Raw genomic sequence first — 14,604 nt, 5'->3', positions numbered from 1 at the left:
CTTTACAGCACGTGGCATCCTCACAGCCCCTCTATAGGCGTGCTCAGTGCTAAGGCTGGGCCCCACCTCACCCACCTCTTGCCTCTGCCCTTTCCATCACCCATGCAGCCCTAGTGCAGCCCTGGTTCCTGGGGGTGCTGAGCCCTGGGGTCATCTCCCCACAGGCAGGAGTGGGCACTGGGGGCTGTGCCCCAATAAAGCCAGTTAAGCCTCTGCCGAGGGATTCAGCAGCTTTAATGGTTTTAGCTTGTCTATGTACAGTGCGGTTACACACCAAAGCTCGCTGCGGGCACGGGGGCTGCCCGCTGGCCTGGCTGCAATCCTGCGCCCCCCGGGCCAGGCTCCAGCCCTTTCTGTGCTGGGAATGGGGCTGGAAGCTCCTCTCTCCGCCTCATCCCGCAGGGACCTGGCCGGGTCCCTTGCCGGTGCAGGATGTGTGCCTGTGCCCGCTCTGCGTGGCCAAGGTGCCCGGGGGGGCTGTGCTCTGTGGTGAACGTGCTGAGTGGGTTGGGGGGTGCTGTCCCACACCCTGGGGGAGCTCAAGCTGCTGCCTCCATCCCTGCCCCTCTCTGCAGCCCCTCGGGTCCATCCTTCCCCTGGCACTGGGTGGGCAGTGGGGACCGGGTCCTGTCCTGCCCCTGCCAGGCCGGGGGGTGTCTCCGGGGCAGGTGCAGTGGGTGGGAGTCGGGTACCTATTGCCAATGGGATGAGGTCTGGCGCCGAGCGCGTTGTCTGTAACGTCGGCGTGTCGCTCCGGCCATGCCAAGCGCGTAGCTGCCAACCCGGGGCCGGGGCCGGCTGCCCCACGGGTACCCCATGGCAGAGCCCCCAGCCTGGCGGGGGTCAGGGGCTGAGCACCTCCTGTCTGCGCTCCAGCCAGGAGCGGAGAGGAGCTGTAGGGAGAGAGGCAAGAGGATAGGGATTGTCCCTGTGGCCACAGCATCCCCCATCAGCCACAGGCTGTCCTGGCCCTGTGTCTGCCCAGAGCCAGCATCATTGCCTGGGGCTGGGCACACTGATAACAGGACCTGCCTGTGCAGGACCCAGGGCACTGGGAACCAACCCTCCTGGAGCAGGGGTTCATCCTCTCTCCATCACCAGGCCATGACCCCCTAGAGCAGGGACACTGCCGCTTCCCACCCCAGCCATCACCCAGGGACTGGGGACAAGCACTCACGTCACACGGTTGCTCCTCGGTCCTGCACCACAGCACTGGGCTCCTGTGGGATAGAGGAGGGATGTGGATGTCAGTGCTCCTGTGGGAGCAGGGTGCTGGGGTAGGGGTCCTGGTCTCCATTGGCCACAGCAGTGATCCATGGGCCAGTGAGCAGAACCCTGCTGAGGCTCCAGAGGCTGACAGCAGCACAAACACCATCTTGCTGCCTTTCTCCATCACCTGCAGGACACATTGAGCAGCACCTAACAACCCTCATGGTGGCCCTGGCTGGGACCTAAGGATGAGGGAGCACCAGAGTGGTGTCAGGGCTTGCTGACAGACGTTCTAGTGGGGTCCCATTACTGTTCTCCTGGGACTCCATGTCCTGGAGCTCACCAAAGCAACAGCCCAAAGCCTGGTGCAGGGTCCAAGGCAAGAGCCTGGCACCGCAGAGGAGAAAGAGGAGAAAAAAGTCACCATGTCCCTGGGCTTGCCCTGCATGTAACTGCTTCCCCAGTGATCAGAGGGGCCACAGTTATTGCCCAAGGCACAGAGGGTCATGGGAGGAAGGAGGACCTGCCACCACCTCTCCAGGTCTCTGGAAAAGGGCTGCAGCCCATCGGCTCTGTCCTGTGTGGATGCCTTGTGTTGCCCTTCATGAAACAGTTGGAACCTTCCAGCCTGTCCCCCAGAAAGCAAAGAGGACCAATAAACGCAGTGAGTTCCTGCCTTTTCCTTAGCCTGCCTTCAGCCAGGCACCTTTCCCTGGCTCTTCAATGTTGATGCAGTCAGCTCCATCCCATCTCCCTGCCAAGGGCTACAAGCATGGTCCATTCCTGGCCCATGGAGCTCCAGCACAGCCAGCCCCAGGGAATGGCTCTGGCTCTTTATCCAGATGGTTTGCTTCCCTTTTCTTCCAAGGGCTTTGCCACACATGTCCAGTGCTGGTTTGGTGGGATGAGCCAAGGCCAGCTCCTGGGGCTGCTGATGCAGGTGGGGTGATGTTGCATGAGCTGCCTTCCCCAGCTCCCTTCAGAAAAGCCTTTCTCCATAGCCACAGGTGAGTGAATGGGCACATTGGGTGGCTGCTGCCACCACCAACAGCCTCATTTGCTCATTGATGACAGCCACTGACAGGGAGTAAATCCCCTAAAGTGGGAGCTATTGATGGCCAAGCAAATGGTGTCCTCGCCAGTGCTCTCTGGCACCTCCAGCAGGGTGGCTGGGTGGGATGGTTGGGAGATATGTGGGTGCTGGGAGCTCCAGCTATGGTGGCCTCCTGTCTGAGCACAGCCAGCACCAGGCCCCCTGGAGCAGGGAAGAACAACCAAGAACTGACCGGTTGCTTTTGCCATCTCCTAGACTTCAAGGCAAGAAAGGCTCCTGATGCTATCTGTCCCTGCCTGGACATTGTGCAGGTGCCATGTTGAACACTGTGGTGAGGCTACAGTTTCGGAGGGACCAAGCTATGTGCAGTGATAGAGCTCCCGCAGGTCAAGCCACCCCAACTACAAAACTCATCCCTTCCCCTAGGGGCAGCTGGCAGCAGGTCTGCAGCATCTCCCATGCAAGCCAACCAGTGACCTGCCTTTGCCACAGCAGTGCAGGTACTGGTGGGATGGGGACTGTCACAGTGACTGCATCCCCCAGACATTAGAAACAGATGGAATCAAGAAAGATGAGCAGAAACAGGGTGGCAGGCCAGGTCCCATGCCACAGCTCACACCACACTGGGGCTGGTTGATGTCAGCAGCACTTGGGATGCTGAGCCACAACCCAAACCCCCCAGCCCAGAGGACCCCACAGGGACAAGGAAGAGGAGGAACCCACCTTCTGCCCCACATCCCCCACTGCGGGCTGTTTCCTGCTGCTGTCATCTCTTCCCAAGTCATCAACCTGCTCATGCAGACTCAGGCTCCCGTGAATATCCGACACTTCATCTGCCGACCCCAGTCCGGTCTCCTCCAGGCAGATGCTGGCTCCTTCCTGCACCAGCGCTCCCGGGATGCTGGGACTCGACCCTCCGAGCATCCGCTGGCTCAGGAGCTTCCTCTGGCGGCTGGTGCTGCCGGGAGCAGTGCCAGCATCCTGCAGGGATCCCGCCGTGCCGGAGCGCTTGCCCGCCCGCCGGCTGTCGCGAGTGCCGGAGCTGGCTGGTGTGTCCGGGGCCGGGGTGGTGGAGCAGCTCTGCCCCCCGCTTTTGCCACCCTGGACACCCTTCTGGACGTCTCCGTTCTGCAGGCCACCCGTGGGGACAGTCCCATTGCGCGCCGGCTCCCGCTGGAGCCGCTCGCTGCTGTGCTCCATCTCCTCCGTGCTCAGCTCCCGGCTGCCGTCGGGCAGGGGCCCATCCTGCTGCTCATGGAAAGTGGGTTTCTTCCCGATGTGTGTGACACGAAACCTGGAATTGGGGCAGGATGGATCAAAATCCTTTCCCTTCTTTTCCCCAGCTGTACTCCCAGCTTGCCTGCACCTCCAGCCTTGGATCTCCTCTCTTTGTCATCAACTGGTGATGATCTCCAACCTTCCAGACCCACTCAACACCACTGGCCCCCACTCTAGCCATGCCCCCACTGACTTAATCCCATTTCCCCCTTTATTTTTGGCAGAACAAATACAGAAAGATGAAAAAGGTCTATCCAGATGTCGTCTGGTGCAGGCACTGCCAGCCTGTTCTCCCTGTAAGATGGGTCACAGCTCTTGGAAATGCTCCAAGATGCAACCTGGATGAGCAGGAGCTTGCACAGAAACTCAGGTGTTAATTCAGAAGGTGAAATACAAACCTGCTAAGCCTGGTAAGGAGGGGATGGCCATGAAGAGCTGCATGGAAGTTGGTCTGACACCCTCAAAGGATTAGTTTATAATGAGGTGATGCAGTATTGCACGTGGGGAGGAGAAGTTGGGGATCTACCATAACTTTGGGATTTGTGAGGCATAATGCATAGGCAAAGCCTAAGTCTGAATTGCAAGCAAGCTGATTGTGACCAACACTGTGATTCCTCTTTGGAGGCAAGGCAAGCGACTGCTGGACCAGCAGATGGGAAGGCTCTTCCATGTGAGCTGGTGTCCACCAGCCAAGGAAGACTGATCCCACCACAGAGATCTCTCACAGTCCATGACTCACCCAGCAGCTCTGTGCTTAAGCCACACATGGAGAAGCTGCAGATGGCTCTGGCTGTGTGGAAGCTCAGCTGCGAGCCAGCACTGGGGCAAAACACAACTTCAGCAGCAAAATTCAGCTGGGGCTGAAAGAACAGGGCCCAAAAGTCAAGGACATGGCAGTACAGCCACTCGGAAGGAAGGAGCTGAGAAGGCCCAAGAGATAAGAAGAGATGCCAGATGAGATGCCAGAGGTAAAGGAGATGACTGCCAGGCTGAGGACCCAGTGGCAGTCTGTGGGCAGCACAGACCCCTCTGCAGATTGCTCTTCATTGGAAGGGTCAGGAAGAGAAATGCTCCAGCTCCAGACGAGGTACTCACAGGACTGCTCTGGTCAGGCCAAGCAGCAGCAAATGTGACCTTTCAGGTCTATCCAGATAATTGGAGATAAGGCACCAAGCACTGCTATTCGGGAAGACCAGAGAATGTTCCAGACCTGAAGAGGGCCAGGGAGCAGGCACAAGCGACAAGACCATTGAGCAATGCCAGCCTGGAGGAGCCAGAAACAGGTTCAAAGGAACAGGCAGGGTTCGAACTGGAGGGGGCACAAGAGGTAACGTAGCCAGCTTCTGTGTGGTGAGGGGAAAGGCAGGAGGGCGCTGTCTCCTGGTCAGCATCACTGGGGCATTTGACTCAGTAGGATGGGACACTGTGGCTGACTGGGCTAAGGATGGAGGGTCAGACCCTCCAGTGGACAAACTGCCACTGACAACTGGCTTCGAGAAAGCCCTGAGATAAATGTAAGTCAATAATGTAAGAGTGCAGATCATATAACGCTGATTGCCTCAGAATTACGGAGTCATTTAGGAGCAAAGAGCCCTCAGGAGGTCTCCAGTCCAACCCTCTGCTCGGAACCAGGCCACCTCCCACCCTCAGGCAGGTTGCCCAAGGCCCAGTCCAGTCTCCAAGGCTGGAGACCCCTCTGCTGCTCTGGGACCTGCCCCAGGGCTGCACCATTCTCATAGTGAAAGGGTTTTTTCCTTACGGATTTTCTGGATTTCTCCTGCTGCAGCTTTTGGCCACTGCCTCTTCCCTGTGCATCCCTGGGAGGAGTCAAGCTCCACCTCCATTTAAACTCCCCCATCCCTTTGCGTAGTTTTAGAGAGCAATTAGATCCCCCTCTATTACTTCTTCAGGCTAAATAAACACGATTCCCTCAGCAGCACCTCACATGCCACATGCTTCAGCCCCTGGTGATCTTGTGGACTTTCGCTATCCTCCTTCCTTTCCACTCCACTAGGGATGAGGCTGTGCCTACCAGCTGCCAACCAGACTCAGTCTATGAGCTGTAGGTAACAGGGAAGGGTGCTGGACTCTCAACCACCATGTCCAAGACAAAAGCAACAGCAAGAAAAACAAAACCTGAGGATTGCAACAGAAGAGGTGGGTTAAAGGAGCTTTTGTCTGTAGCATCAGTCATGAGTCAAAGCACTTTATGCAATCAAGATATTCCTAGTAAATAAGGTACAGCAAGGGCAGTCCCAGAAGAGTCATCCAAGATCTGGAAGAGCAAAGGGGCCAGTTTGGAAATAAGAACCAGAATCTGGAGGTAGTTTTGTATCTCATGGTCTCACAGGACCCTTGGCGCTTGGACCTCATAGCAAGGAGATCCGGGAAGTGGAAACTTCAAATACGATCTTGGAGAGATGCTATGACTGCACCATGGAGAAGGCTGGTATGACACAGGATATTAGCAAGGTTGAAGAGAGAAAAAACATTTGCAGGAAGATGCCTGTTGGAAAGGAAACCATCTTCTCTGGCACTCAGAGGTCACTGAGAGATTGACAAGAGCATGGCTAAAGGACACAGAGAAGTAGATGGAGCTGGGTACTAGCCAGGGAATGAGTAGCCATGAGTATGCAATTGTGCAGAGATCTGGCCACCAACCACCACAACCGAGGACACCTGACAGCTACAGGCGAAGAGGAAGTCAGAAGCCATCAGCCACCATAAAGTGAGATCGTAGCTGGAGTTCAGCATGGGGAGGTTCAGCATGTGTCTCCCCCAGCTCCCCATAAAGCCCCCAGTTCACCTGCCTACCGAAACTCCTAGCTGTGATGGTGGAAAACCCCAAAGCTCACCCCCGTGATGCCCACTCTGGCTCAACATCAACATGAACAACCGTCTGTCTGGACCACAATGCGCAGCTTCAGCAGGTCTTACGCTCTGATGAAGACCCACTGCAGGATCTGAGCACAGCAGAGCTCTGTGTCTCACCAAGGTGTCCATCCAGGGACCAGCAGTTGCTCATCACCCTGCTCTGGTCAGCACAGCAGTGAGGAGCTGAGCCCTGGAGGACTTAGCTGGGGAATGGGGTAACCTGGGCAATGCTGCAGATGGTACTAAAGGTTATGGATTACACAGAGACCACAGGAAGTCCCTTGAGGTGAAACCAGTTGGGGACTGGAAAAGTATCTGTGGGAAGTATGAGGTACACTCCCCTGTTATGTTCCTGCCATGTCAATTACAGTCGTCATTTGACAGAGACCTGGAGGAGCACAGCCACCCTTTCATTCTGATGGTGGCTGGTAACTTGGACCTGGGCCCTGCTGTCTCCTCTCCTTCCTAATGAGATCCCTAAAACTTGGGGTCACTGCTGCTGTTGGGCAGCTAGAGTCCTGCTTGCAAATAGCTGGGACAGCAGGCTTTGAAAGGACATGGATCTGGGGCTCTGCCCAGCACTGAGTCAGCAGAACAACACAGGCTTGAGTCACCTTCCTCAAGGAGAAGGAGGGAAGCCACCACATGAGCATCATGGCCTGCCACATACCACAGGCATTTCCAGGTCCAAGAGGCACCTGGGTCCTCAGGACTGCAAGTAGGGAAGGGGAAAGGATCAAGGGGACTGAGAAGACTCTACATGATGCTCTACATGAGACGGGCTGTGTCTGGCAAGCGTCACTGAAGTACCTGCCCACTGAGAAGACGGTGGTCTCTCCAGGATGCATCTTGCCTTTGCCATCCTTGGACCGTCCTTGTCGATGCAGCGGGTGCCTCTTCCTCTTGCTGCAGTGGATGCAGGGGGCCTGCGTGGAGCCCAGATGCACTGTGTGGTGATGTGGTGGGCCCCCGTCCTGGCTGTTACGGTGGGGACAGAGGCTGCAAATAGAAGGATGTGACAGGTCATGTTATCTGGATACTTCCCAACCATGGAGCAGCCTCACTGCAGCAAGCCTTGAGAAGCAGCAGCTCTGAAGGGGACCTCCTGTGGGGAGAGGAATGAAGAAGAGCTATTCCCCTTGACAGTGGGGTAAAGCAACCCTTGGGAGAGCAGGACTTATTGGGAAGATGCTTTGTAACACCCTGGAAAGGGGCTGGCTGCAGCCTCTAAACCAAGGTGATACCCAAAGGCTGCTCCTCCCTTACTTCCCACGAGCTGGTATAGGCTTTCCTCACCTGGGCACTGGCACTGGGATGTCCCCTTCATTGTCCCCCAGCATCTCCTTGAGGGCTTCCGCATTTGCTGAAGAGAGAGGAAGAAGGGAATGCATCAGCTGAAGCGGTCAGCACATCTCCAGGCCAGCCCTAGGAAGTGCTCACCTTCATTTTGTATGATGCACCTCACAATCTTCTCCACAGTGTCCTCATTCAGCTCCTCCTCTTCATCTGGAAAGAGAAAACGTGGCACTGAGGGCTGGGATTTGGGCACCAGTCCCTCCCCAGAGCAGCCATGTCAACAGAGAGGTTGGAGAAGCCTCGTGTCCCCATCAAGCTGGGAAACCCATGGGGAGCAGCAGATCCCTCACCCTGGAAAAGAAATGGCTAAACCAGGAGCCATGTGTGTGTGGAGACACATACAGGGGTCGTGTTGCACCTTCAGAACTGCGGGCATCACGAGAAATGAGTGGGGAGAAGGTTCAAAACAAATTAAGAGTCCAGCCCTGGAGCCCCTGGCTGTAGGATGCTGCTGGTGCTGAGTGTCCAAGGGTAAACAGGACAAGTTCACAGTAAAGAAACCTACTGGGGCCTGTTAAATACGGAGAAGCCATCTCTGATGGAGCAAACCAGGAGCTGCACACTTTTAGAAGCCTAACAGACTGTTCTGGGGAAGCTTGGCTTAGTGTCTGCTCCATTGTGGTATTCAACCCCAGCATCCTTAACCTGCTTCTGGCCGCTGTCAGAGGCAGGACGCTTGGCTGAGTGGACCAGCCCAGTTCACAGCGTTACATGTTCCAGTGAGCAGATCAGAGCCATGGTCTGGAGGGCAGCTGCCTCAAAGAGCATGGTCAAGGGCTACCACCGTAATCCTGGGAGCCCATGGAGATGTTTCCCTTGGCTGCGGCATATCCAGTGGGCAAAGCCAATCCTGGAAAGTTCAGACACCGTCTCCATATGCAGCCAAGTCAATTAAGCCAAAGGAATGTATCCAAGGACACCGGTGAGCTGGAGAAGCCACGTTACCTTCCTGTGCATGACAGAAGTGGTAACAGGAGGTGCTGATCCCCCCAAGCACTGGCGATGGCACAGGGAAGGTGGAGGAGGCATGCAGCACCATTTGACCTGCAGAAGCAGCCAGAGGAACGTGTCTTCTCCATTTCAGCAGAGGTTCATGAAACCATTAAAAGTCAGATCTTGCTTGGACCAAGCTCTAGCTTGAACCCACACTTGATGCTGCAGTGACTTCCCAGTCTAACTACCCAAGAGTGACTTACAGTGAAGTGATGGAGAAAAACCCTAAAAGTCACCTTCCAGCTCCAGCCTTCATGAACACAGCAGGGACTCGAAGAAGACATGAGTGATAGCAAACACCAGGCTGCCTCCATGCTGGACCTCCTAATGCCAAAGGGGCAGAGGGACAGCTGGCTGAGGGATACTTTATTTCTAGGGGACATGGGACACAATTTAGGTGCTGGGGATTCAGCAGGACCTGGCTGTTCATCAGCATTATCTTTTGGTGATTATGCTGCTTTGGGAAGAGCCACATGCTGGTTCCCACCTCCTTGACACCACCAGACTTTCCAGCCTGTGGAGCCAGCAGTTCACAGGGCTCTCCAGACAACAACACTCCCAATCCCCAGGGAACACCGCACTGCCCACCCCTTTTTCCTAGCCCAGCAGCACGTGATGGGTAATCCTCCCATCCCCAGCCCACATCACAGGAGTGTGTTTAAAGGAGCATCAATCCACACCAAGCAAAAGATAACATCGGATCCCCACTGAGCCCCCGAGCCCCAGTACTCACTGGCCTGGAGCTCCGCCAGCACGTCTTTATTATCTGGGTCGAGCTCGTCCCGGAAAGTCCGGCACCGGTAACCCTTCTTCTTCAGGACATGGCAGATCAGGAAACCCACCAGCCCCATGATGAAGAAGACAAGGACGAGGAGGAAGACCATAGACAGGCTGTGCTGGGGGTCTGTCTCCCCATCGTCGGTGCTGTGCTGGTCTGACATGCGGATCTAGGAGAAGGGGGAAGGCAGTTCAAAGAACACAGTGCTCATCCCCCATGCCCATCCTCTTCCTCCTCTTCCTCCTGTCCACCTTCAGCAAGAGCCACAGAGGTGGCTCCGTGCAGTCTCCCAAGGACACTGCTGCCCCACACGCACCCGGCAAGAAGCATCCCAAGGGCAGCGGTGGCAGCATCCCCGCAGGCCTGCCCGGCCCCCGGCTGCGGCGCTTCCCCATCCCTTGCAAGCAGCTTCCCAAGGGCATCTGTTCCCCGGCCTCCTCCGGGCTCTGCGGCGAGCGGCGTCACCCCGCTCGCCCTTGCAGGAGGATGAGCACCCTCATCGCACAGCGCCGACCCGCCACCCCCTCCATCCCTCGCTACTCACGGCCGGGGGCCTCCACCCGCACAGGCAAAGGCACAGGCAAAGGCAGAGGCAGGGCAGGCAGGGAGCCGCGGCAGCCGGGCGGGCGGAGGGCCGAGCCGGCCGGCAGCTCCAGCATCGTCCGCCCGCAGAACCGAGCTCATTCCCTGCGCCCCGGCTCCCCTGGGCTTTCCCATCTCCCTTCCCGGGGGCTCAGAGCGCGGCCGCCCGCTCGCCGGTTCCACTTCCCGGTAAGAGGCAGGGTGTCCCCCGGCTGTCCCCGCTGCTGCTGCGGTACCTGGGCCTGCGGTCCTCCGCAGCGCTCTCCTCTTCACCTTCACCTGCCTCCTAGCAACCCCGCATCCCTGCGGCCCGGGACCGCGGCGAGCATCCTCTGGCCCCCCGGCTCCCGGCTGCCTCTTCCTTCCTTGGAAGGAGCCGAGCTGCTCCTGGGAGACGCGGCAGCCCGCCGCTGCCTGACAGCGAGAGCAGCCCGCCTGTCCCGGCGCTGGGAAGAATCACTCCGAAGTGGTATCAGGGGAGGAAGGTGCGGAGGGAAGCTCAGGGAAATGCCGGCGGCTGCAGCGGGGAGCAAACAGGAACGCCGCTCAGGGAAGCCGACGCTGGCAAGCTGCTGCCCGCCCCGGGGCGAATAACCTCACCCACATGCGAGCCAGCCCTGGTTCCCCCGGTACCCTCCTTTCCTAAGCGCTCGGCGATTTTTAGAGCAGTGAGCCGTGGTGATGGGGGGGCACAGGGGTAGAAGTGGGGCTCAGCTACACCAGGACTGGTCCTGCACCGGTGTGTGCAAGCAGAGAGGGGTGCAGACACCCTCACTATGATCACAGTGCTGAGGACAGGGTGGAAAGGGAGCCCCTGGAGACCCCACAGCCCAACCCTCTGCCCCAGCCAACGATCTCTCCCTCCTTCCTCAAAAAGGATGGCTGAGTCATTTGAAATCTCCAGCTGTGGTGGTCCCAGGACCTCCCTTTCCATCTCCACCACATTATGCTCACTCTGGGAGGCTTCACCCAACTCTCCTTTCCTACTACAACCTAGGCTTGCTCCTCTCCATCCTTAGCCCACCTGCCAGTTTTCCACCTAGACCCTGAGAAGCACAGGCAACTCTCCCACCCCATCTCTAGCAAGCTATCCATCTATATACACATTCAGTTGTAGGAATTATCCCACCATAATCCATATTGCCATGAGGAAACTTGCAGCTCCTCATCATCAGCTGTGTAATGATGAAGGCTCCAGGAGCTCCATCACTGTAACATCAGGAGGTCACAGCATCATAGGTACCACTCATAGTCTGCTGTCCTGGTAGGGACAGCTAAAATGGACCATCTATGGTGAGGCCACAGGCAGTGAGACTTATTTCTCCTGCCATGCACTGCTACAGCCACAGGAGAGGTCTCCTAATGCTGGAACATGCTGCAGCATCATCCAAGTCTCTGCTGATCAAGACCTTAAAGGTGGTTTACTCCTTGCCCTTGTTTCTTTGAAGAGGGGGACCTCACAGGAATGGGTTTCTGCAGAGCCCAAAGGGAATGCAGTCATTGTGAGCTTATTCCCATTTTCCTCATGCCCACACACGCTGTCCTGCACAACAAATCACTCTTTCTCCTCCCAGGCATTCCCGCCCACCCAACACATTGCTGCACCCTTCCAGCTTCCAGCCTCCAGCCGTGCCAGGCGAAACGAGCCCAGGTTGCTCAGCCCTCCCCTCTTGGAGGGAAGATTCCCTTTTCCCACTGCTTCTGGTGTCGAAGTATTTCCACAGCCCAGCAACCCACCTGGGGACGAATCCTGGTCTCAGTGGGGTGAACAGGATGAGGAGGGGGCTCCACTACTTGTCATGGAATCATAAAGTGGTTTGGGTTGGAAAGGACCTTAAGATCATCCAGTTCCAACTGGGACTGTGAGGGACACCTCACACTAAACCATGTCACCCAAGGTTCTGTCCAACCTGGCCTTGAACACCGCCAGGGATGGAGGATTCACAGCTTCCTTGGGCAACCCTTTCCAGTGCCTCACCACCCTAACAGTAAAGAACTTCTTCCTTATATCCAATCTAAACTTCCCCTGTTTAAGTTTTAACCCATTACCCCTTGTCCTATCACTACAGTCCCTAACGAATAAAGTTGCTACTGCCTTTCTCTGCAGCTGGGTTATCCCAGCCCATAGTGTTTCTCTTCCTAATGCCTCCCTCCAGGGAATGGTCTGTCTCCATCCTCCTTCCACCAGCCCAGCTTCAGCATCCCTCTGGGCTGCTCAGTCCTTGTCCCACTGTGGGACCCCGTTAGCACTTCAATGAGCCTTGGTCCATGCAGCATCTCACAGGTGATCCAAGAAAGACCACGGCTCCTCTCTGCCCCAAGACCAGGCAGCATGGCAGGCATGAATCCACACAGCTGAGATCACGGTTCCAGAGGGGCTGAGTCCATCCTGGCCAGGGGGATGGTCCCCACATGGGGCTAAGCTCCACATCGTGCCAGGGAGGTGTGAACATGGGTGTGGGCTGGATGTTCATGGCTCATCCAGAAGCTGGGCTCTGCATCCTCTGTCCCCTCCTAAACCCATTCCAGCTCCTGTCCCTGTCCTATGTGACCCCACCAGCCAAAGCAGCACAAGCTGATACACAGCACCAATCCTGCTGGAGCTCCAAGTCCTTGGAGGCTTTGATCCCTCCTGTGCCATTGCCTGGAAGCCCTTAAATTTTAAGCCACCGGGTCTAGAGGTGGCATGGGAGGGATGAGACAGAGCAGTAAGAAGGGGTGGGAGAACAGTGTTGTCCCACATCACCCCATACCATGGCCAGCTCTGATCCCAGTGTATCACCACTTTACCTCTCGTCTATTCTCTTCCCATGCTTCCTCCGCAGCCATCACAACAGATGTCACCCCGCAAGCAATGTGAACGCTCCCGCTCAGGGGTTCATCCACCCTGGCCCCGCTGCTTGTCCATGTGGCAGCTAAACGGGACAGATCGCTTGGCTCCAGCAGTCCCATGGGCATGCTCCAACCAGGGTCTCCACTGTGATGCTCAGCCCAGAAACTGCCATCATCTCTGCAGCAGTGCTACATCCCATTGCATCAAATACCTCCCTGATTACTAAGCCCTTATTTAAGATTTTCAAAGATCCCCAGCAAGCTAATGGCCTTTAAACCACATTTAAAGAGCACAAAGAGCATCCAAAAACACCCTTCTCTGACGCTTTCTTTGCACAGCTCCAAGACTCGTAACGATGTCCAGAGCAGTGACTGGCTTCCAGAAAGGGAGCTGGACCACCAAAGCTGGGAGCTGGGCCGTGTTTGCTCCTTCCTCACCCCTATCCCCAGCTGGCTGGATGCTATCTGGTGGCAGCACCTTGCAGAGTGACAACCAGGTGATTGTCATGCTGAGGCAGCAGCCCTATTGAGATGTCAGCGCGCTCGTGCTCCCTGCTGAACCTTGTTCTGCAGGTTCAAAGCCTGTTTATTGAAATGGTGCTGGGCTTAGTGCTCACTGTGCCAAGAATCACAGCTCTGAGTGTCCACAGCCCTGTGGGGTCAAGGCCAGAGGGTCTTGCATACCCTGGAGTATCCATGTGTTAGAGCCAGCATCCCAAAGGGAAACGCTCATGAGGAATAGTGTGGAGGGACCGGCGCCCCTGCAGTGAGTGGCAAAGCCAGCCAGAAGCATCATTTAATAATCCCATGATTTAATGGCACCTTGAAACTAATCCTTCACCTGCTTGCTGCCAGCACAAACCTCAAAGTCCCATGCCATCACCTCAAGGCCCTGCCAGCCCCATCCTGCACACCCCAGCCATGCATGAAGGAAGCTCCCCCTTGCTGCACGCCGAGGGGTTTCCCTACCACACGTTTATTACCCAGCACCAAAACCCTGCTGCTGAGAAGCCATGGAACATCCTGGTGCCAACCTGATGTGGTCTCCATCCTTACCCAGCTCTTGGTGTGTCCCTTGGGTGTCCTTGCCTTTTGCCTGTTGCTCTCTGACACTCCAGCAGGTGGTTTGCGAAGCCTGGCTCCAGCTCAGCATCCTTCACCCCCAGCCTTCTGCCCGTGGGAAGTAACCAAGCAGGAGACCAGCAGGACCAAGACTTTGCCAAGCATTGATTTTGCCTCGTTTGTTTTCCAAGCCTTTGGACAAGGCCACCTGCTCCTTTCAACCTTCCTTCTTTCCAGCCCACAGGGAACAGTATTTTGCCACCAGCGTCACTCACAGCATGGCCCCAGCCCTGTCCCTTGCTGGCTCCAGGGGAGGTTCAGGGTTTTCCATCCATTCCACGTGGCTGCTGTTTTGTACACACCAATTTTCCATGGAGCTTTTGTCCACACCCTGCCTGGCAGTGCCTCCCTCTCCCCACTCCCTGCCAACCCCAAAAGGTTATTGTTGAAGGGGTGACCTGCAGCTGGAAGTGCTGCTTGGCCGGGTGACAGCCAGTGGTGGTGGTCCCCATCGGAGCTGCTCCCCAGAAGGAGATGAAACCCAGCAGGGTTTTTGGTGCCCCATGAAAACCCTACCACCCCATCC

The 14,604-nt window shown here is 56.6% G+C and overlaps 1 protein-coding gene across 2 annotated transcripts; it reads right to left on the bottom strand.

Moving 5' to 3' along the window:
- Positions 1-225: 225 nt before the first annotated feature.
- On the bottom strand, positions 226-10,783 carry RELL2 (RELT like 2). 2 transcript variants are annotated; one of them, XM_057413683.1, is made up of 8 exons: positions 10,361-10,783; positions 9,498-9,711; positions 7,856-7,921; positions 7,712-7,778; positions 7,226-7,414; positions 2,987-3,557; positions 1,178-1,220; positions 226-893 (listed from the first exon to the last, which is right to left on the bottom strand). In XM_057413683.1, the coding sequence occupies exons 2-7, from the start codon at positions 9,703-9,705 to the stop codon at positions 1,179-1,181; spliced, it is 1,143 nt and encodes a 380-aa protein (XP_057269666.1). In that variant the 5' UTR covers positions 9,706-9,711; positions 10,361-10,783; the 3' UTR covers positions 226-893; position 1,178. The 2 variants fall into 2 exon arrangements, with proteins under 2 accessions (XP_057269666.1, XP_057269667.1); XM_057413684.1 differs by lacking the exon at positions 10,361-10,783 and adding an exon at positions 10,087-10,321.
- Between the last annotated feature and the right edge of the window lie 3,821 nt (positions 10,784-14,604).

The sequence above is a fragment of the Pezoporus wallicus genome, unplaced genomic scaffold, assembly GCF_028554395.1.
Source record: "Pezoporus wallicus isolate ANWC-B61680 ecotype Strahan unplaced genomic scaffold, APGP_CSIRO_Pwel_v1 contig_11153, whole genome shotgun sequence".
Classification (NCBI taxonomy): Eukaryota; Metazoa; Chordata; class Aves; order Psittaciformes; family Psittacidae; genus Pezoporus; species Pezoporus wallicus.
This window is presented reverse-complemented; position numbering and strand designations above follow the sequence as displayed.